The sequence below is a fragment of the Abramis brama genome, assembly GCF_963993115.1.
Source record: "Abramis brama genome assembly, contig: SCAFFOLD_71, whole genome shotgun sequence".
Lineage (NCBI taxonomy): Eukaryota > Metazoa > Chordata > Actinopteri > Cypriniformes > Leuciscidae > Abramis > Abramis brama.
Window position 1 is genome coordinate 132,409 of NW_028156066.1, and position 23,076 is coordinate 155,484.

The 23,076-nt window shown below is 36.1% G+C and overlaps 2 protein-coding genes across 3 annotated transcripts; one reads left to right on the plus strand and one right to left on the minus strand.

The window, feature by feature from the left end:
* Positions 1-217: 217 nt before the first annotated feature.
* Positions 218-2,393, minus strand: LOC311077092 (uncharacterized protein). Its single transcript, XM_084138890.1, has 5 exons — positions 2,262-2,393; positions 1,972-2,070; positions 1,682-1,746; positions 1,294-1,462; positions 218-1,171 (listed from the first exon to the last, which is right to left on the minus strand). The coding sequence occupies exons 3-5, from the start codon at positions 1,694-1,696 to the stop codon at positions 1,035-1,037; spliced, it is 321 nt and encodes a 106-aa protein (XP_083995016.1). The 5' UTR covers positions 1,697-1,746; positions 1,972-2,070; positions 2,262-2,393; the 3' UTR covers positions 218-1,034.
* Positions 2,394-18,060: 15,667 nt separating this feature from the next.
* Positions 18,061-23,002, plus strand: LOC311077081 (uncharacterized protein). 2 transcript variants are annotated; one of them, XM_084138884.1, is made up of 5 exons: positions 18,086-18,364; positions 20,134-20,404; positions 21,024-21,259; positions 21,363-21,547; positions 21,683-23,002. In XM_084138884.1, exons 2-5 carry the CDS (start codon positions 20,149-20,151, stop codon positions 22,455-22,457), a joined length of 1,452 nt encoding a protein of 483 aa, XP_083995010.1. In that variant the 5' UTR covers positions 18,086-18,364; positions 20,134-20,148; the 3' UTR covers positions 22,458-23,002. The 2 variants fall into 2 exon arrangements, with proteins under 2 accessions (XP_083995011.1, XP_083995010.1); XM_084138885.1 differs by lacking the exon at positions 20,134-20,404 and having other exon boundaries at positions 18,061-18,364.
* Positions 23,003-23,076: the final 74 nt, after the last annotated feature.

The window sequence follows — 23,076 nt, forward strand, 5'->3', positions numbered from 1 at the left end:
GAATTGATTATGTAATGTATTGTATAATTTAATAAAAAATTTATATAAATTTTGGTTCACTCATTTTATTACATTAAATGCTATTGTATTGTATAATGTTCTGTTTTAAGAATTATGACATAAATAATATGCATTAGTACACAAATGAAATGCTTGTAATAAAGAAAAGTATATTATGCCCTATTGCGTAATAACAAATAACTTCGTCAGACAACATACCTAAAAATGTTATTTATTTCATTAATCAGGATAAAAATAAAAGATTATTATATGAATTAAGGGGTTTGATTGATTACATGAAGATTTGTGATTCCGTAATTTTGTTATAATGTTCTTTAATCAAGACTAGACAACCAATTAATATTTATACTAAGTACCCACAAAACCTAGCTAGCATTCTGTCATTTATTTAAATGTCTAGACTATTAAAAAGAAAAATAGTAATATACACAAATAAACATTAATTTATGGTTCTTTTAATAAAAAATAATGACACAATTATAATTGGCAGTATCAGTATAAGCTCAGGTAAAGCTCAGGTAAAGCTCAGGTAAAGCTCATAGCACGATCATCATCGGATAGCGTTAGCTGTATGCTATGCTACTATCTAAGCTAACTAAAAAACACACTAACAACCAGAAATGTTTAATTTCACAATCTATAACCTCGGTTAAATACTGGTATATGAAATGTATAAGTTAAAATACATTAATGACTCGTTATAACGTAGTGCAAACGTCTTCTATAATAAAGTGGTTTTGTATGGTTTGTAAGCAGGCACTAAAGCGATTACCCATAAAACCTGCTTTCAACCAATCAGATTGCTTGGGTCCTAAGCTCGGACTCATCTCTTCAGTCGGACTCGTTTGTTCACCACACCGGGTCCAGCTTTTGAAATAATAGACCGGTCCGGGACGATTCGGTGTTGCACATTACGGGTCTATTCGAGTTCGGGCACGAATTGTTGGACCCGTGTAGACCTCAGTGAAGCTTATCAGCAGAGCAACATCATGAGACTCTGAGAAATACACTGTTCATGAGTCTATAATCTGGTGATGATGATGATGATGATGATGATGATCTTGTGAACATGATGAAGGGTTTGATGAGAATCTCTCCTCAGTTTTGACATCAGAATCAAACTTTACAGGCTCGTCTGGATCACAGGAGACTAGAAATCACAAATATCTATCAGATTATATATACATACTCATATATATGAATTATATTCTCAATTTAAAACCGACTAAAATGTGATGAAGAATTAAAGTTCAATAATAATCGAACACTCACAGTCTGGCTTTAGGTTCTCCATACTGTCACATCTATCAAGTCTCTGTCCTCTTTCCTCTGGTGATTCACTGGTTTGTGTCTCATTTCTGTCCTCCATTTTTCTCTCAGTCTTCTTGTTTTCTGCTGATCTGTGATTTCTGCTGATTTTCTTTCTCCTCTTCATTTGAATCTGTTCAATCACACAGACAGAGTTTCATTAAAGCGATATAACATCATATCACGAGACATCAGATCAACTCCTGATCAACATCTGCATGAGCTCAGTGTTATTACAGCATCTCAGATTAACTCTACAATATTCACAATAATCAATGATGATGACAAATGACAAATATAGAAATGTGAGTTTATGTGTGAGTCCTGATAATAAACATCTTTCTCTTCTCACCTCATGTTTGATCATATTTGATTCATCAGAACGACACTTTACAGCTCCGACTGGATCAACAGAGACTGGAAATGAAGAAAACAACCCGTTATCATCATAATTATAATACAGAGACTGAACTGATGATATAGACTCAGATCATAGATTCACCCGTGTTATAGTTGTAATGTTATGTGAGCTATTAAAGCCTTTCATGCAAAACACATAAGAAATAATTCAAGCTTGGTTTCACATGATTTAATTATACTGACATTAGTCTTATATATATATATAATGAGTGATCTCCTCACAGTCTGATCTGTGTTCACTCCTGCTGCTCCGTCTGATGAACTTCACAAGATTCACGTTTTCACTCTTTATGTCTTCATGTGTTTCTTCCTGATTTACATCTAATTTAAACAATGAAACAAGGAATATAGAGACAAACAATGATTACAATATTACAAACATTAAATAATTTACAAGTAGCAGCTATCAAAGTATTTATTGTAAAATAGCAAATAATCCAGTCATAAAATAAAGCTCCTCAGTAAAGCTTGAATGAATAATTAAATCATGTGTTTAGAAACATGTTTCTCACCTGTGAGAAGAAGAGAGATGACTATAAAGATAAAGTCTTGCAGTGAGAATAGTGTCAACAGTAGATACAAGAGAATACACTGAATACAGAGTCTTCTCCGCTCGTTTAGGGCAGACAGGAACAAGTACAGGGGCGGAGCAGAACAGAGTGTTTCAGTTATACTTGAGAACGGGCAGAGTCAACACGAGAACACGTGCTCTGTGATTTCTGACATGCTGTGACTGTCTTGAAGCTCATTATACAGCAGTGAAACTTTGAAACAATAACCACAATGTGGTTTCAGTGCTTTCCCACAGAGCAGAGACGTCACGTCCTTCGGCTTTGAAAGAGGAAGAGTTGAAAGAGGAAGAGTTGAAAGAGGAAGAGTTGAAAGAGGAAGAGTTGAGAATAAGCAAAGCATGAGTTGAAAGAGGAAGAGTTGAGAATAAGCAAAGCATGGAGTAGATGGAGGAGCTGACAGGAGTTCTGTGCGATAGGAAAATACCAACAAAGTTAAAAACACTCATCTACAGGACAGCTATAAGAGCGACCCTACTGTACGGAAGTGAGACATGGCCCATAGCAGGAAACCTGGCCATTCAGATGGTATTCAGATGGCTTTCCAGGCAGGCATACCATCTGAATGGAGGAAAAGCAAGATCACACCCATATACAAGGAGAAAGGAGACTTGCGAAGCTGTGGAAACTACAGAGGAGTTAAGCTCTCTCAAGCTGGAGAAGCGAGAATAAGACGTGTAGTCCAGATCAGCGACAACCAATACGCATTTGAGAAAGGAAGATCGCCCACTGAGCCCATGTTCTGCCTGAGGATGTTCCCGGAGAAATATAGAGAATTTAACAAGGAGCTGCACATGGTGTTCATAGACCTGGAGAAAGCACACGACACTATACCAAGAGACCTGATTTGGCCCTGCCTCCGGTTAAGAGATACACACTGATATCATCAAAGATATGTGCAAGGACTCACGACGCAGGTTATTACCAGTGTTGGAGACACAGAGGAGATGGAGACTGAAGATGGACTACAGCAAGCTTCAGCACTCAGCCCACTACTATAATCATAGATGTGATCACGGAAGATATCCGAGAGGAGACACCCTGGGCAATGCAGTCTGCGGATGACGGTGTTATAAGTGATGAGGATAGAGAGGAATCAGAGAGGAGATTGGAGATATGGAGGGAGAAACTAGAAGGAGCTGGACTGAAGCCAAGCAGAAGCAAGACTGAACACCTGCCACCTGAAGAGAAGAGAGTATAAGATGGAGAGAGACAGCACAGAGAACACAAATCTCCCTAACAAACAGCCTTCCGATATCTGGGAACCACCATCCACCAAGATGGAGGCTGCGGGAAAGAGGAAGAGTTGAGAATAAGCAAAGCATGAAGTAGATGGAGGAGCTGACAGGGGTTCTGTGCGATAGGAAAATACCAACAAAGTTAAAAACGCTCATCTACAGGACAGCTATAAGACCGACCCTACTGTACGGAAGTGAGACATGGCCCATAGCAGGAAACCTGGCAGACAAGATAGGATCCTGTGGGATGCGGATGCTGAGGGACTGTCCTGAAGTCTAGAGGAACACCAAACTAATGAAGAGATAAGGAAGCAAGCACAAGTGATGCCAATACAAGATCTGATGAGGAAAAGAAGGTTTGGACACGTGTGCCGGAGAGATGAAGAGGCGGACATGAGGAGATGCCAGTCGGAGGAAAGAGAAAGAGGGGAAGACACCACTGGAAAGACACCGCTGGAAAGACACCATCAGCACAGACGTGGAGTGGTGTGGCGTAGAGAAGATGCAGACGGTCGTGACAGATGGAGGTGATGGATGAGATGAAGATCAGGCAGAAACCTGCGACCCGAAAGGAGAAAAGCGGCGAAAGGGGAGAAATAGGCCACTTTAATCTTGATATTCCCCGAAAGACTGGAAGTGAAATGTGACAACATGGTTCATAACATTAAAATGCTGTCTGATCTTATATAAAAAAATACAAGACAAACTAAACTATTTTATCAATAAAATACAATTATTAACTTTTTAATAAAAAATAATGACATTTTTTAATAATTAAAAATAAAGTAAGTTTTGAGTTGAATGAACACACGGAAAACACAGATATACAGCCGTTCAGAACACAATAATACCTGCACAACTGGGGTTAAAACCAGCTAGTGTCTTCTGCTAGTTAGCGAAGCTTTAAAGAACTAGCTCAACTGTTAAATAACATATCGGAGATTAAAATAATATCAGATTTGGCTAATTTAAAATAAACACAAAAAATAGAGATTAAAAATGACCATAAGTAAGAAATTTACTTTTGCTATGGTTAAATAAATGTTCAGTGATATCTTCCAAAGATTTCAGTTTTTTTTTCCTCTCTAAATAGTGTTGAAATGGCTTCTAGTAAGTACACTAGGTTTCGTCATGCTAGCATGTGTGGAAGTATTTAAAACAAGTGTGTTACAGCGAGCCCTGTGTTAGGTTGTGTTTTTACTCCATAAATAGGCTATTCGTAAACAATACAATCTCTGCTGAAGTCTTTCACACACACAATTAACATGCATGTCCCACATAAGAGATTTAAACCACATAAGAGATTTAAACCACATAAGTGTACTAGACATGTGGGAAATTAATGTGGGGAAAATAAATACTCTGCACCCTAAGTAGATTTACACAAACTGAGAAAGTCAAAAATTTATTTATTTATTTTAACTTTTTTTTTTTTAATATCATTAGGTCATTGAGCTATGTATGTTCAAAATATGAGGAAAGTGAACTCGTATAAATAAATCGTTTATAAATATATTTTCACGTCTTTCGTTACACTGAACCTGTGTGTGATGCGCCATCGTGTGGTGAACATGGAAACTACAGGAACGTTTATCAAGACATAATGGACATGTTAATCTAAAAGGATCTTTAGAAACAGCCTACATATAATCTAATCTAAAATGTTCGAAATATATTCATTTACATTAAAAGTTAAGTTAAGTTTTTTTTTACTACAAACAGTATTTTAATTTGGAACCTGAAAACTAGTGTAGCTCATATTAAATCATGTGTGTGTTAATGAGTTTGTCCACAAGGTGTCGACACTGACCCGAGCCGCTGCTTTCAGTCACAGTCAGAGGAGAAACGGAGGAGACTGGAGGACAAGAACAACACGCTAAATCTGCTGTTTCAAACTGTTAGTACATTCATTGTATTAATTATATTAATTACCAGGTAAATATATAAATATCAAATGTTTGAATTAATCCGAATCAGAGTTTAAAAACTAATTATTTCCTTTAGTCATCATGTCTGATTTAGATTTACGCGTGTAATCACATGACAAATTTGTGAAGGTTATGAATTGTGTTGAGCAATATTTTATGTAATAAGTTAATGAAACCTGATAGACAAGATGTAACACAATATGAGCAACTGAAGAATTTGTTATTTCAGAAATACCATATAATAAAGACATTTTGAGTTCAAGAATGTTTATATGTTGAAGCATAAATCTCCTTAATTCTTTAACTGAATCAGTCTATGATAAATATGATGTAAAAGCGACACAGAAAGCGACACTAGATGAGTTAGAAACTGAAATTATGAAATAGTTTGTAAATGACTGTTTGAGCGAAACACTTAAAGCTGGATAACTGAGAGGATTGTGTGATGTTCACTCCTTCAGTCAGTGAAGCCATGAGAGATTAAATCCTGGGATTATTCCCATCTTCCCACAGGAGAAACGACTGGAAGATGGAGTTTGAGGAGGAACCCTGCAGAATGAGAGATGAAGATACAGAGGAACAAACAGGTTGGTCGGGTTCGAAATGACTTAGGACTCTTGGGGGGTCCCCTAAAATTTAATTATTAAATTATTAAAAATTGTACCTTGCTACACTATATACTGTAGGCAAAATTATATGGACCAATGTTGAAGGTGGGATAATGGTCTTGGGATGTTTTTCATGGTTTGGGCTAGGCCCAGTATTGGTGTCTGGAGAAGTGGCTATAATCTAACAGGTAAACCTCTAACTCTGGAGCAACAAAGTTACAGCACCTCATATAGCCTAAATCTAATCCCTGACATGACAAAGTGAATAACAGGTCATTCTGTCCTTGAGCAAGGAAGTTAACTCTAAATCCACCAGGTGTACTCATTATGGCAGCACCATGCACCTGCAAGGGGTTTGATCAAATACAAAAGGTAAGGTAAAACTTTATTGTCCCACATGGGGAATTTTTTCTTGGGCCATCACCCATGCTGCAGTCAGTACACAATTAACACACAGTAATCAACAGACCAGACAATAATTAAAAAACAAAATTAAATTAATTAATTAATAATAATAAAAAATAAAAATATTTTTTTTTTAAAGTAGCCTGTTCATAGATAGTCTGCAATGATGTCTGTTCTTTCACATCAATAATTTTCCAAGCAGTGTGGATCATCCTGAACAGTTTAGTTCTACGTTGTACAGACAAATGACCAAACCAGACTGTAATACTGTATCTAATTAAGCTCTCAAAGACTGCCTGATAGAAGATTAGCATAAACTTTTGATTGACACCAAAAAGTCTCAGACGACGTAAGAAATGCAACCGTTGTTGTAACCTACTACAGAGATTATCTACATGGATAGTCCATGTCAGTGAATTATCAAAAAAGACACCAAGATATTTATATGAAGGGACCTGTGTGATGGTTTCATTATGGATGATCACCGGCCTGTGATCCCCAACTCCTCTAGGGTCAAACACATCTCCTTTGTCTTATTGACATTCAGAGCTAGGTGGTTGTCCTCACACCAATTCACAAACCTTCCAATCTCTGAAAGATATTCAGACAAGTCCTCTTCCTTTTCCAATAAACCTAAAGTTGCAGTGTCGTCTGAGAATTGAATGATGTGATTATTAGAGTAACGCCTTCTGCACTCATCTGTATACAAAGTAAACAAACCCGGTGAACTAACACAGCCCTGAGGGATTCGGATAGTGTTCCATTAATACTGACCCGCTGCCTACGATTGGTCAAAAAAGAATAATACCATTTTATAATAAATGGATGAACTTTAAAATCATTCAGTCTTGCAATTAAGAGATGCGTCTGCAACATATTAAAAGCATAACTAAAATCTACAAATAAGAGACGTGCATAAGAGCTAGAATTCTCTAAATGCCTATTTATAAAATGTGTTATGGCTATAACAGCATCATCTGCACTTCTATTACTCCTATATGCAAATTGAAATGGGTCTAATAGACCGCTGACCTCTGTTTTTACAAAATTAATCATAATTTGATTATGATTAATTATCACGAGCGAGGGCGGGTCTGTGTTGAAACGCTGCTGTCAATCAACAATCGTGGGAGGGGCGTCCGGTCGTGTGACGTCACAAAATCGAACGGCTTGATTTGAGACGGGGGGAAACATACAAGGAGATTAAAAATAAAACCACTGGATGGATTTTTATCATTTTATGATGGTTGTGTACAGGCACTGCCAACACACACTTCAGTACAATCATGCATGTACCATTATATGACCCCTTTAACATGCAATATAAAAATATCTGTGGGGTAAGTCTGTCTGTAATAAATATATAGTTGATTATTAATAAGCATAACAGTGGAAACTAATCTCATGTTTTCTAATAATTTTACAGACCCACATTTGACACACAATAACACTTTACATTCAAACACAAGCTCTTCTTTCTGCTCAATCTTTATCAGCAGTAAATATTTACACATCATAGTAAAGTTGTAAGTTGTTGCTGTATTAATCAGTTTTCATGTAATAGATTCATGTATCTTGTCACAAACAACATCTCTAGGGTTTACAGAGTAAAGGAGGCGTCCTGATGTGTCCTGACTTGCTCAGACAGTCTTGAAGCTCATGGTACAGCAGTGAGAGCTTTGAATCAATAATGCCACATGGTTGCACAATGCTTTCCCACAGAGCAGAGACACACATCTCAGTAGCACAGGAACCTCTTTAGCATGACCTGTAACCTGATAATAGAAACATGAAAATTAGTCTTTGCTGCACAACAATTTTACATTTCATTGGAGTAATTGAACAAACTTAAGGATTAAAGTAAGTCTATGAACTTTGAACACCAACTTTATTTTAACTTATCACACAGAATATTTCTCAGGCTTCATTGTTCCCACACAACCTCTTCTGTTTTTAAATGTAAGGTTGTCATCTAGAGTTCAGCGCCACACACTCACTGACATCAGGCTGAGAAACACACTGAACCACAGTGGACTTTACAAACTCTCTGCAACTGCATGAACATCCTCAGTTTAGCTCACATAGACTGACTGACCAAAGTATTGAGAAATGTGTTGAGAAAACTGTAATTCGAGACATGGAAGATTAAAGTGTGTTACTGTGTTTGACCACTAGATGCTGCAACTAGATGTTCACTGCAAACTCAAAAGCTTCAGTTCAGATCAGAGACAGAGGAGAAATATAGATCTGATATGAAGATGAGGAATCTAGTGAATGTAGGAGGCCGGGGAAACACTTTGAACTCTTCATCATGTTGCTGATCAGTGTGTGTGTGTGTGTGTGTGTGTGTGTGTGTGGCGCTTTATATTGCTATAAGATCCACTTCCACCTGTGAATGCTGCTGCTCCAGCCTCTGAATACCTCAGATCTCAGTCTAACTGAGCTTCTGTAAGATGTGCTGGACATCAGGTTTGATCCACAGCTCTTGAAGCTCCTGAAGCTCTGAGGATCTGAGGATCAGAGGATCTGCTGCTCACGTCACGGTGACGTCAGTAACCGAATATTCTCCACTGGGAAAATGATTTTTAATGATAACTTTTAAACCTTTAAACTAAAGACAGTCCTACTGTGAGCAACGAGCTTGTTAATCGATAGTCATTGCTTTTGTTGAAGCTGTTAGCCTGCATTATTTCAACTTAGTTTTAAAATAATTGTTTAACATATACATAGGCCTACACACACACACACACACACACACATATATATATATATTTTGCACACACACATACATATGTACTCTGCAACCGCAGCAGAACATGAACATCAGGAACACCTGAAGGCCACGAGCCTCCTCTCCTTCTAAACATATTAAAGTCATGCAGAAAGATCAGAAATAAATATCACCAGTGAGTCTCAGTGAGTTTTGCTGGATAGTCAAGCGAAAAAAAAAAATATATATATATATATATATATATATATATATTTTTTTATTTATTTTTTTTTTGTCTCAAGCCCTCCTGGATAAACAGGTTTTCTCAGACATGCTTCAGAGACTTTGTTTTCTAACACATAAATGTCTTAGAAATGTTTCCTGAATGCATTACATTACACATTATTATTATTTTAATGCTTGGCCTCTGATTAGTCTCTGTCTTTTCTGCAGCGCATGAACAATAGTCTGATCAGAAACCTCTCAGATTTCATCAACAATATCTTCATTTCTGTTCTGAAGATGAACTAATATCTTACAGGTTTGGAACGACATGATGGAGAGTAATTACTGACAGAAACTTCATTAATGGGTGAACACACACTTTAAATAATCTGTGAGATTAGACTGTAAATTATACTCAGATCTCTTTAGTACAAACACACAACTGATCATTTTATGCATTTTATTTATAATAGTGTGTTTATCTGGACTTTTATTGCCCTGATTAATTCAGTTTTTAGTTTACTGTTACAGTAAATGTGTCAAAGAAATGAAAAACTTGATTTAGACAAAGAATCTTAAACGGGGAAAACACAATGACACATAATGCAGATAAAGACAGAAAACAGCAGGAGTAAATGATGCAAACGTGTGTGTGTGTGTGTGTGTGTGTGTGTGTGTGTGTGTGTGTGTGTGTGTGTGTGTGTGTGTGTGTGTGTGTGTGTGTGTGTGTGTGTATCAGAGAAACTCACATGAGGAGGATCATATTCAACATGGAAAACACAATTCTGTCACAACCAGATGAAAATGCAGTATTTCACTTATAAATAAACTTATAAGTTAATTACATAAATAGAATGTTTTAACTATATGAAAATATAATAGCATTTACACACTTACACTATTTACACTTATTCCAAAGCCTAATAAACGGCCACAGTTGATTTCTCCCGCTGGTTTGTTCTCTGATGAAGATTGAAGGTCTGGAAACATTAGTTCATCATGTTCTGTTATGAATGAAGATGCTGTCCAGATCTCCAGAGTCCAGAAGAAACTTTATAAAGAGACTCATGCCGTGTTCATCGTCATCTTCATCAATATTCACTGAAATATGAATAAAACATTGATCATCTGATCATCAGAGCTGCAGTGTATGATCTCAGAAATGATGGGCAAACATGATCTTACATTAGTTTCAGGCGTCCTCACATCATTGATTCAGATATCAGGATCTCAGCTCATGTTTGATCTTCTCTGATGATTCAGATCCACTCTTTACAGGAGTGTGTGAATCCACAGAAACTGTCCATGAAGAAACATAATATTATCTTCAGTTTAAAGAGAGACAGAACAAACACATACAACACTAAAACTGCACAAGATAATAATAATGATGATGATAAAGCTGATAATCTGTTGATGACAGGCAAATGAAGTTTTACTTCTGATGAAACGAGACACTGACACTGTTTTCATCTTTAATACTGTAAAGCTGCTGTAAAATAATAGTGACGTGTTCAGATGCTTTTCTCATGGTTTATTAAAAAAACTTGCAGTTTTCTCATTTTTGTTGTGTGTTTATTTAGTTATTGAGAGGAAAGTGCAGCACATATTCACATATTAATCTAATCATCACTCTCAGCGGTCTGGATGTTGTGTACTGTACAAAAGGCCCTCGGTGAGTCAAGTATATAGTTTAGTAAATTAAGGTGCTATTGGTTTCTTTGCAGTTATCCGAAATCCAGAAATCCACAGTATTATCAACGTGAAACAGTATGTTAGAGGCGCTATGTATTTGTAATAATACTACACTTTACAAATTATGTATACTATATTATTTTGCATGTTCGTTTTTATTTTCAGACCATTAGTAATATGTTCTGGCATCTGGCCATTATGTGTCCTCGTCACTGGTTTATCATATCAACCATTATTACAAGTCAGTTTAATGAAACTCAAGGAATTGTCATATATCAGGAGAACACAAATGAAATCATTCATCACAATATTAATCAGAGCAACTTTCATTTACAGAATTAACACAAATATGGACACATTCAATGGCATATATAGTTCAGAAACACAGATGATTCCCTCAAACATTTACTGATTGAATTATGAGTGATTGTTTTACTCACAGAACGGTCTTACATCATTCAAGCTGCTCCATCTGACAATCTTCACAAGCTTCATGTTTTCAGTGGTTTGTGTCTTCATCTCTCTCTCTCTCTGCATGTGTTTACTCCTAGTTTTCATCTACTGTCATTTAAACATTCAAAATAAAACAAATGAAAAGAAAAACGATCAATATTAAAATGATAAATTAAACATAAAATAGCCCAGTAAATTTAAATTAATAACTCCAAATCATGATAATTTTATTTGCACTATATCTATTAGTAGACATCAGATTATATATATTCTGTGTGAGATTATATATTCACGAAATTGCTTACTTAATGATGAATGTCGCGCACGATCAGAAGCCTGTCACCTGTGGCTCAGTGTTGTGTTTATGCGGGTTAGAGGAGAGGATCTGCTGTAAAAGCTTCTCGAGCGCGTCCTCGGCTCCTCCCACTCTCGCTGCTCATTGGTTGAAGGCCGAGAGTTTCTCGCGGCTCCTCCCACTCAAAGAGAATCCAGTCTCGTAGAAAAAAATCAAAAGTTTCAAATTCTTACACGGGTACTACCCAGTAAATAATTTTCTTGCTAAATTAAAAAAGGATTTTGATCTGAACTGTTCTTTTTGTAATACATTGGCTGAAACCTTGTTTCATTTATTTTGGCATTGCGCTCATGTAGTCTAAGACAATTTTTGAAAGATTTGTCTAGATTTATAATTGACAGCATTGACCCCACTTTTTCTTTGTTTAGAAAATGTTATATTTGGTTTTAACTGAAATAAACTGATGAAACCTGGTAGACACAATATGAGCACAATATGAGCAACTGAAGAATACATTATTTCAGAAATACCATATAACAAAGACATTTTAAGTTCAAGAATGTATTGTTCTATTTTTGTATGTTGATCTAACAGTTAATGATCTGAAATCTTCTCAAAGTCTGAATCTAAAGCTGTTGATCTGAGAGAGAAACAAGAACAACAGGAGAATTACAGGAGCTGCTGTTTCAGACAGAAGATGATCGTGTGTGTTTGGTATTTAGCCTACTCAGATATCATCATTCCAGTGCAAGTTTATGAGGAGCATTATGAGAATGTTTGGCTAAAGAAATATGACTCTAATCTTGATTCAAACAGAGAGTGTGTGTTTCTGTGCAACAAACATAAGAACAGAGGCAAATGTGAGATGCTTTAATGTCTTTAAGTGGTTATGAGTTATGATTATTATAGGTAGCAGTAACAGTGACTTGGGGAATTTAGTACATTTCAAACACTGTCAGATTTTCAACTGACATAAAATAATGACACTTATTTTTAGCCAGACAAGCATCACAATTATCAGCTGATATTAATATTCTCTAAATGGCCAGATATATCAGTCTATCATTATTTATTTCATACAGTCATTAAATACTCAAGGCATTTTGTGCACAATACTCATGGAGTACACACTCAAGAAAGCCACGTTTTAAAGTCTGAGGTTACTGAAAATGAAGTAAAGTAAAGCATGAAAAAATAAATAAAGCATACATGTCCTGAATTAATGCAAATAATGTGTTCATAATCTCATGTATGGTCAATTTGAAGACTGAAGTATTTCACAGAAACATACTTTACCATAGCGACTGTTTGGGAGTTTGGCTGTGAAAACTTCACAAGTGAAAAATGAACAGTTTTATTATTTTGAAATAATCAAATGTATTTGGTTGATCGTGAACTGCCGCTCGATTAGAAGAACTTCTCCATTAGAAGAGGTCTACAGCAAATTCACCAACATTAGAACGCAAGAACAAATGCATGTGTGTCTCGAGTGTTGTGAATTAGGCGGAAAGTATTTGTAAAAAGTTCAAATGTGCATATAAATAATCTACACAATTATTAGTGAATGAGAGCGGCTGTGCAACATCAGGAGTTGTTCATGTTTTCAGCTGTTGGGTGAAGATACAGGTCAATAAACCATTAACAATATTGCTATGTAATATGAGATACTTGTATCAAACTTTGATAAATTAATATTCAGTGACTCAAAAATATGAAATGTGAAAAATATGAAATCTAAAATGACATGAAATTATATTTATAAGCAAAAACAATGGGATTTTTTTTTCAATCACCAATAACTTTTGGGGTTTCAGGATTTATTTTTTAACCATAATTTGTATAAAGATGATTCTCAACTATGTTATGAAAGATATAACGGATATGAATTGATAAACAATTTTACTTTATGCAACATGTGGGTAAAATGGCCATACATTAATATTCCCATTCAATGCAATGTATCTCACTGTATCTAATGTGCACATTAATGTGTTCTTGGAGCAACATTTAATGAAAAAAGAAGTGTAATAATTGGAGTAATAATTAGCAACATTGTAATAATAAAATCTAACATTTCAATCGGAATATTGATGTATAATTTATTTCCATATTCACTTGTTGTGTCTCCCAAAATGCCTGATAAACATGATTTAAGTCTTGATGTCTCTACAGTGACATATGAAATCAACGTCCTTTTCTGGAACAGAAAGTCATTTTTTGATACTTCTGATGATCTCCTGTAGAGGGAGACACGAGACTGCAGGACAGGGTCAAAGGGCAATCTGGAGCCGCTTTATTTCACATGTTTAGTTTTATTTTCACTTTTACGTTTATTTGTATAGTGCTTATACATACTGTGACAAAGTAACGTCCATACATTAGAAATACACAGTTCACATCACATATTCATTTAGGCAGAAACAATGAACACATGAAAGATGATTACAGTATATTATCTTACAGTATTGTACAGATTACAGTATATAGATGATAATGTGTTGACTCAAGAGTTATGATCATCTGAAGTCTTCATAACTCAAACTGTGTGATCTCTAGTTACTGAGACTGAACACACACACACACACACACACACACACACACACATAGCGAAGTCTGAACTGATGGAACGTTTTCTAAATCGTTTACATAGATGGGCCTGTTTGTGGGGTAAGCACATGTATCCGTGCAGCTTTTAGTGGGCAGGAATTACTAGAACGTTGAAGTGGAAAAACAAACACTGATAAATGATACTCCACAAACATCTTTAGCTTTTAGTTTTATTGTACATAAAAAATAATAATAATAAAGGGGTAAATAGTGTCAAATGAATCTAAATTAATTCTAATTTAAAATTTAAAATGTAGTTTCTTCATTCACTGTGACCTATTCCTGCACTGGATGGCCAATTTCACATGTATTTTGTGTATTTTCAAAATACTGTATTTGTATTTACATTTTTCCACACAGTATTTTGTATTTGTATTTTAAATACATTTCCATGTATTTATGCCCATCTCTGTACAAGATACATGAATCCACACAATGGCGCATCTCAGTTTCAGTGTAACGAAAGATGTGAAAATATATTTATAAAAAAATATATTTTTATACAAGTTCACTTTCCACATATTTTATTTGAACATACATAACTCAATGACGTAATGGATCTTAAAAAAAAGTAAAATAACAGCAAGGCTATATATTTAGAGAGTGGCTCTATTCATCAAACCAACGTGCAAACTATCGCAAAACAAAGTGAACGTAATTCACAGCCGCTTAACACACAATAATCTTCATTAAAAGTAAAGAAACGAAATGATCTTTCCAGTGCTGATACCGCTCTCTGTCCTATTGCGGTCTTTGATTTTGAGATTAGCTAATGATCAGTTTGTCATGATAATAAAAGGAGGATACAAGATGCAAGTAACAACAGTTTATTTATAAATGCAGTGCAGTGCAAAGTCCCAGCAGTCTGGAGCACGAATGTCCGCTCTGAGTGGCGCAGGAACGGCCCCAGCTGGCATTTTAACGTAGAGTCAGCGTTAAATCAACGTCAGGTGTCAGTGTTGGATAACCGTTGGATTTTGTTTAGATTTTGCGAATCTAATCCACGTTGAACGTTATTTTTTTACTGATATATTTCAACAAAATGTTTAAAAGTCATGGTTGTAAAAATAACGTTGATTTGACGATTACAACTCAAATTTGAATTATATTACTATGTTGAATCCATAGTTAGTTAACAACACCATTTCAACCATTTGGTGTTCAACGTTGTTTTGACGTTGAATGAATGTTTTTTCATAAACTGACATTATTTCAACCACATTTAAACATTTAAAGGGGTCATATAATGTAATTTTTGTACAAGCTAATATGATTCTTTAGGGTCTAAATTAAGTTTGTGATATACTTTAATTAAAAATTCTCATTAGTATTGTAAGAAAACACCTGGTCAAAAACAGCTCTGTTTTCAGCACGCCGTTTCAGTGCATGTGTCTTTAAATGATAATGAGCTTTGCTGACCCCGCCCCTCTGTTCTGTGCGGACACCGTTTGAAATAATAACACAATAACCATAATGCGTTGTTCATTATAAACGTGGGATTATGAATTATATTGAGAACGTCGTACATAGAAAACATGCCGTAATGTACCCTGAGTGTAAACTGCATTCATCGTGAAGCGTGCAGCAAGCGATACGCAAAGATTAATATGTAGATTAATATAAAGGTTAATAAAACGTTACACTCACTTCTTCTTCTGGAGGTTCAGCAGGAACACGAATAGTTGGTACCGATCCTTTTTTCAGGAGCAGCTTCTTAGCAAAACCAGCTTTATTCTGACCCTCGTTTATAAAGCAGTCTGGTGTGTGAAATGATTCACGCAAACATGAAAGCATTGACGTTGATCATGGGGAATATTCCCTTCGAAAACAAACTCAGCCACTGCGTCTTCAGCGGTTCAGATTTAAGAACATCAAAATTATGCTGTGTTCGTTATTACACCCAAGAACAGAGCACCACAATCGTTAGACGCCATTCTGCTCAGTGCTCCAGCGTATCAACAATGTTACGCGCCTGTCGGCGCGTGCTATGATTGACAGCTCGCTCACGAGCGAGGGCGGGTCTGCGTTGAAACGTTGCTGTCAATCAACAATCGTGGGAGGGGCGTCGATCTTGTGACGTCACTAAATCGAACAGCTTGATTTGAGTTGGGGGAAACATATAAGAAGATTTAAAAAAAAACCACTGGATGGATTTTTATCATTTATGATGGTTGTGTACAGGCACTGCCAACACACATTTCAGTACAATCAACTTGTAAAAGTGCATGTACCATTATATGACCCCTTTAAAGTCCCCGTGAACCGGAAGTTGCAAACGACTTTTCTCCAGTGTTGTGACGTGTTTCCCAGTGAAACGGAATATTGAATAGAGGGCAGGGTTTTACTCTAGCGCTCCTCCTCTCCATCTCTGCTCATAACAGACTAACGGTTTGAGGGGAGTGGTTAAGCGTTTCCCAACCCAAGTCCTCAAACCTACGTCATCAGAGAAGGTCCTCCAACGCAGAGGGGAGGGGCATTTTCAGATTTTGATTAAAGATTACGAAGCCAAAAATTTTTTTTGTGTGGATTGACTTGCATGGATGAATTGTTCACCACAAAACAATCAATTTAGGCAAACAAAGTAAGTATGGTCAATTTTGATTTCATGGGGACTTTAAGGTTGGTTGAATGCCAGCTGGGTCGACAAGGCAACCCGATCATGAATGTCAGAAGACTTTATTCCCTCTATGGTCATATCCCTACTTCCCCTCACTGCTGCTGCAGCTGTTGGTTAGCCTACATTTCAGTCGAGGCAACGCGCATTTAAAACAAGCCACACACACACACACACCACAGCGGAGGTGTGTATAGCAGTTTTATTTTTAATTTTTTTTTTTTTTACAGAAAAAAAAAAAAAAAATTATTAAATGCCAGTCACATACAAATAATAGATTTTAACAAAAAAATACAGACAATATTCAAAATTCAACATTACAACAAAATAAAAATATGATAATGGGAAAATACCATATTCATAAGCAAAAATGGGCTAAAGAAAAACCCAATTTTTTGTTGCTTCGGATAGAAATGAAGAGTTATATTGAGTTACTACTTGGGTTGAAAAACAGCAAAGCAAAACATACTAGGTCTTTATGTGAAACTTTTAGGTTATTTATTTGATGATCTCATACTTTTTTCTTTTCCTTTTATATTATTTTCTTTTTCTTTTACTTGTATAATTTATTTTAATTTGCACTATATTTTCTTTTTTATTTTGTTGTAATGTTGAATTTTGAATATTGTCTGTATTTTTTTGTTAAAATCTATTATTTGTATGTGACTGGCATTTAATAAAAAAAATTAAAAATAAAAATATTCGCGTGTGACGTCACTGTCACACCCACAGCACAGGAGCAAACTCTCCACCTAGTATAACTGGTTAAACAGTAGTTTCAACACATACTGCAGTTGTGTGCTTTTTATAGTTCAATACAGAACTGCAGTTACAATTATAGCTAGGTGGACAGTTTGCTCCTGTGTTGTGGGCGTGACAGTGACAGTGACGTCACACCAAATCGCCACTCGCCAGTGTTTCCTGACTGTTCGAGGGCGGGCCAGTCACTTTCCCCGACCCTTTTGTTGATGTTTGCAGATTTAGTTTGCACATTCGGTGGTTCATTACACACAGGAACCAACACTGGCGATTGGCTTATGAGCTACACACTCCGCTGTTGGACTTTTCACTTTCTTTATGTTTTCACGAGACAACAGATTAATATTAATCTTTTTTCTTTTTATTTGTTTAATAGTTTAAATTACAGTAGATTGAAACTAGGAGTAAACACATGCAGAGAGAGAGAGAGATGAAGACACAAACCACTGAAAACATGAAGCTTGTGAAGATTGTCAGATGGAGCAGCTTGAATGATGTAAGACCGTCCTGTGAGTAAAACAATCACTCATAATTCAATCAGTAAATGTTTGAGGGAATCATCTGTGTTTCTGAACTTTATATGCCATTGAATGTGTCCATATTTGTGTTAATTCTGCACATGGAAGTGTTAAATCCATATTTGTGTTAAATCTGATTAATATTGTGATGAATGATTTCATTTGTGTTCTCCTGATATATGACAATTCCTTGAGTTTCATTAAACTGACTTGTAATAATGGTTGATATGATAAACCAGTGACGAGGACACATAATGGCCAGATGCCTATGGCAAGCCCTTTTAACATTTAAAAGCTAATTTTGACTATCCGGAATTAACATTGTAGATATCAACAATGTCTTTCTGACTAGTCGTAATTACATTTTGGATAGTTGGAATTGTCATTCAAGATATCTGTAACGTAATTGTGACTAGTTGAAACGACAGACAGAGATATCTGTAATTCAGTTTTGACTAGGCAAAACTGAATTACAGATATCTGCAATGACGTCATTGAAAACGACATTCAACTCGTCACACATCTTAAATGACAATTGCAGATATCTGTAATTCAGTTTTGACTAGGCAGAATGAAAGTTAAAGATATCTCAAACGTCATTATGACTAGTGCAAATTATTGTGCATGACGTTGCTCTATTTTACATATCCATTTCCCCTCCCCACCATAATCAAAGAAAAAGTGGGTTAATTTCTTTATTTCTATGAATGGAAGAAGAAAGAAGCAGGCATGGCGTTGGCTGTAATCGAAAAAAACACCAGAAAATGTTTTTTATATACAAAAAAAAAAATAATAATTTTTACAAAGCTATGTTTATGTTCATGCTTAAAAGGTTGTTGTTGCCGTAAGATTTATGCGTGAAAAAGATTCACACTAATTCACTTTAATAAAGATGCTGACATGCATGCTATTTTTGAAAGTACAATAACATTAACTTCCTTAGATGAGAAACAAAGTTCTTAGTTCAGATTAGTTCTTATTTTTTATTTTATTTTTTCAGTTTGAAACAGCATGAAAAAAGACGATTAAAAACTCTGGTTGCTCCGACATGGTGCTAATCAGTGCTAATTAAAGTTAACAGTTAACAGGTGCTATGTGATTTGATGATTTGAACACGCTCTGTTCCCGCCTAAAGTGTGATGCATGCATACAGATATCTGCAACGTCATTTGGCCTAGTCAAAACTCTAATTCAAGATATCTGTAATTACATTTTGACTAGGCAGAATAAAAGTTACAGATATCTCAAATTTCAGATATCTCTAATCAAACTTAATTTCAAGATATCTTTAACTTGATAATAGATATCTATGGCAAGCCATTTTAACATTTAAAAGCTAATTTTGACTATCCGGAATTAACATTGTAGATATCAACAATGTCTTTCTGACTAGTCGTAATTACATTTTGGATAGTTGGAATTGTCATTCAAGATATCTGTAACGTAATTGTGACTAGTTGAAACGACAGACAGAGATATCTGTAATTCAGTTTTGACTAGGCAAAACTGAATTACAGATATCTGCAATGACTTCATTGAAAACGACATTAAACTCGTCACACATCTTAAATGACAATTGCAGATATCTGTAATTCAGTTTCGCCTAGGCAGAATTAAAGTTAAAGATATCGCAAACGTCATTATGACTAGTGCAAATTATTGTGCATGACGTTGCTCTATTTTAGATATCCATAAATACGTAATTTCCCCTGAAGTGGGGAAAATCTGAAGTGGGTTCATTTCCTTATTTCTGTGAATAGAAGAAGAAAGCAGTCATGGCGTTGGCTGTAATCGAAAAAACCACCAGAAAATGGCATGAAATTCAACGAGCCCTCACACAGGGGATTTGTGGAGAGAGAGAACGTCGTTCTATTGAACAGTGTGAAAGAAATCTCGGAAGAATTGAGCATTTGCTATCACCAGACACAAACAATGAACTCAAAAGCAGTTTGGCTCAACTAAAAACTCGAATAGACGCAGATTTCCATGCTGGGGAAGACAGACGTTTCTCTGTCAGGCGCATTAGTTCAGGTGAGTCTGTTTATCACTGCATTATCATTGCATTAACGTTAAAGGGGAAATCCGGCCGTTTAAAACATTTAGCGGGGTCTCCAACACGTCGCTCGCGAGCTACCAGTAGCTCGTTGCCTGATTTGAGGTAGCTCGCCAAGGGGCCGTTCACATATCGCGTCTTTTGCGCGCTCAAGTTCATTCAAATGTAGGCGCGCGACAAGCGCGCTCATTTTTTCCAGGCGCAACTTTTCAGAATGCCACAAACCATATGACAAGAACCAACCAATCATTACAGGTGTTTTTCTCTTATTTGTTAATTTATCTTGTAGCAAAGCTACAGCAAGCATTTTTCGGTGGTGGAAATCTTTGTCCGTTGTGGAGAGCAGCGCATGGTTGCATAGTAACGACAGACGCCACAGGCAAATCGGACCGAATCTTACTATTAATAATAAAAAATAAGCTAATCATGTGCATTGTAAATATCATTCATTTATCTTTTTTTGACTCATTCTTTTTATAAAAATGATTTAAAGGCTGAAATATGTGAGGTTTATCTTTTTATAAAACGTTTTTTGTCACAACTTAATTTGAACTTGATGCATAGTAACGTTGCAATTAAACCCTGTTCTTTTTGTAGGGAGAAGAGGCCGACCAGCCATTGATGTTACCAGAGAACACATTGAATTTCTGCTGAAGCAAGGCCATACAATTTCAAAAACTGCTGAAATACTGGGATGCTCCTCATCATTTCTGTACAAGAAATCAAAGTTGCTGGGTATACCTGTTAGAAGTATGCTGTCTGCAATAGATGATGGTGAACTAGAACAACGTGTGAGGCAACTTCAGAGCCAATACCCTAATTCTGGAAATGAGGTAATTGGAGGTCTTTATCTTTAGGCTGTATTTAATTCACATTTGTGTGCCATTGTTTTGTAAATATCATGTCAATTTAGATCTTTTCACAAATCTGTTGCAGATGATAAGAGCCCTGTTGCGCGCACAGGGTGTGCTTGTTACACGGTCCAGGGTGCGTGAGATGTTGACACGGGTCAATCCTACTGCTGCTGCAAGGAGATGGAGCCAGACAGTTGCAAGACGTGTTTATCATGTACCTTACCCCAATAGTTTGTGGCACATTGATGGGAACATGCGTCTCATAAGGTTATTATTACCTTTTTAATATTTTGAAAAGAACTTCAGCAAATTAAAAAAATGGAGTTTACAGCTATATTGTTTGCAGTCTACTGTCAATAGTATCTTCATTTTCAAGTAATATTTGTTTTTCAACCTTTCTAGATGGGGCTTTGTGATTCATGGTGCAATTGATGGATACTCCCGTCTGATTACTTACCTCAACTGCAGCACAGACAATCGTGCCACAACAGTGCTTTCTCAGTTTTTGAAAGCAACATGCCTCTATGCCTTACCATCAAGAGTCAGATCTGACCATGGTGGTGAAAATGTCCTTGTGGCTTTATTCATGCATCTAGTTCAAGGACTTGAACACAGAGGTTTCATAACCGGACAATCAGTTCACAATCAGAGAATTGAACGCCTTTGGCGTGATGTATTTTTGCATGTGTTGCAGCAGTTTTACCTTATGTTCTACTCCTTAGAGGATTCAGAGGTTCTAAACCCAGATGATGATGTCCACAGACTTTCACTGCATATTGTTTATCTTCCTGAGATTCAAAAAAGACTGGAGCAGTTTAGACAGGCCTGGAACCTCCATCCGTTGCGAACAGAAAATAATCGCACACCAACTCAACTCTGGACAGAGGGCATGCTCAAAAACATTGCAACAGACAGCACAGCTGTCAACAATGTGTTTGGGGAAAATCCCTACAGCGACCAAAACATTGATGCCATCCTAGCGCAGTATGGAATTCAAACACTGCCTACACTTGATGAGGAAGAGTTCCCAGCTGTTAATGTAGAGCCACCTCAACTCATCCTCACTCAGCAACAACAGACATCTGTACACAATGCAATCCAACACCTTTCTGATCTAAAGATAAAATATCAGGCTTGCTGTACTGCAATTATCAGTATTTTGCAAACTCAGGTATAGTCCAATTCCAAGCCCAGAGACAAAAGTTTATTGGCTGCATATATTATCCAGGACTGACTGTAAGACATTTTTAGTTTAAAGAGCTTTAAGTTATATTTTCTGTTCAAATAAGGCGGTATGGTCGGTGCAGCTGCAGCTGATGCATGGAGCTAATGTCAGGTGTGCTAGATTTGTGGGTGCCAGTCCAAACATTGGCAGTAGCTAACAGCACTGTTGGTGCTGTGTTATGTTTCGTCTTTCTTTTTTTTTGTAGTATTGTTGGCTGACAATATTTGTATTGTTCCTTTCTACTGTTGTTCCTTTTTTGTAGAAAAAAAAAAACAGAAAATCATCTAATTAGTATGAAAGATTTAAATGTTGAACTCTTAATGTATGAAAAATGTGAAACATCTTAAGGTTTAAATTGAATATGAATCAATAGACAAGACTTGAAAATGCATGAAAAAGAAATTCAATTAATCCTTGGAAAAATGGAGAAGGATCTAACTATTTTGAATGGGATTGACAAAATGAATAAAAAAAGATGAATAAACTGGTAATGTATGAAAAAAGATTGAATGTTTAATGGCTTGAATGAAAATTTTAGATCAACAGGTTTAACTGCCAAAAAATCCTTAAA

Coding starts and splice junctions, on each gene's coding strand:
- LOC311077092 (XM_084138890.1), bottom strand. Junction 1,172..1,293: donor GGAGAACCTAAAGCCAGACT/GTGAGTGTTCGA, acceptor TGTGATTTCTAG/TCTCCTGTGATCCAGACGAG.
- LOC311077081 (XM_084138884.1), top strand. CDS start 20,149: ATGGCGTTGGCTGTAATCGAAAAAACCACCAGAAAATGGCATGAAATT. Junction 21,260..21,362: donor ACCCTAATTCTGGAAATGAG/GTAATTGGAGGT, acceptor AATCTGTTGCAG/ATGATAAGAGCCCTGTTGCG. Junction 21,548..21,682: donor GGGAACATGCGTCTCATAAG/GTTATTATTACC, acceptor CAACCTTTCTAG/ATGGGGCTTTGTGATTCATG.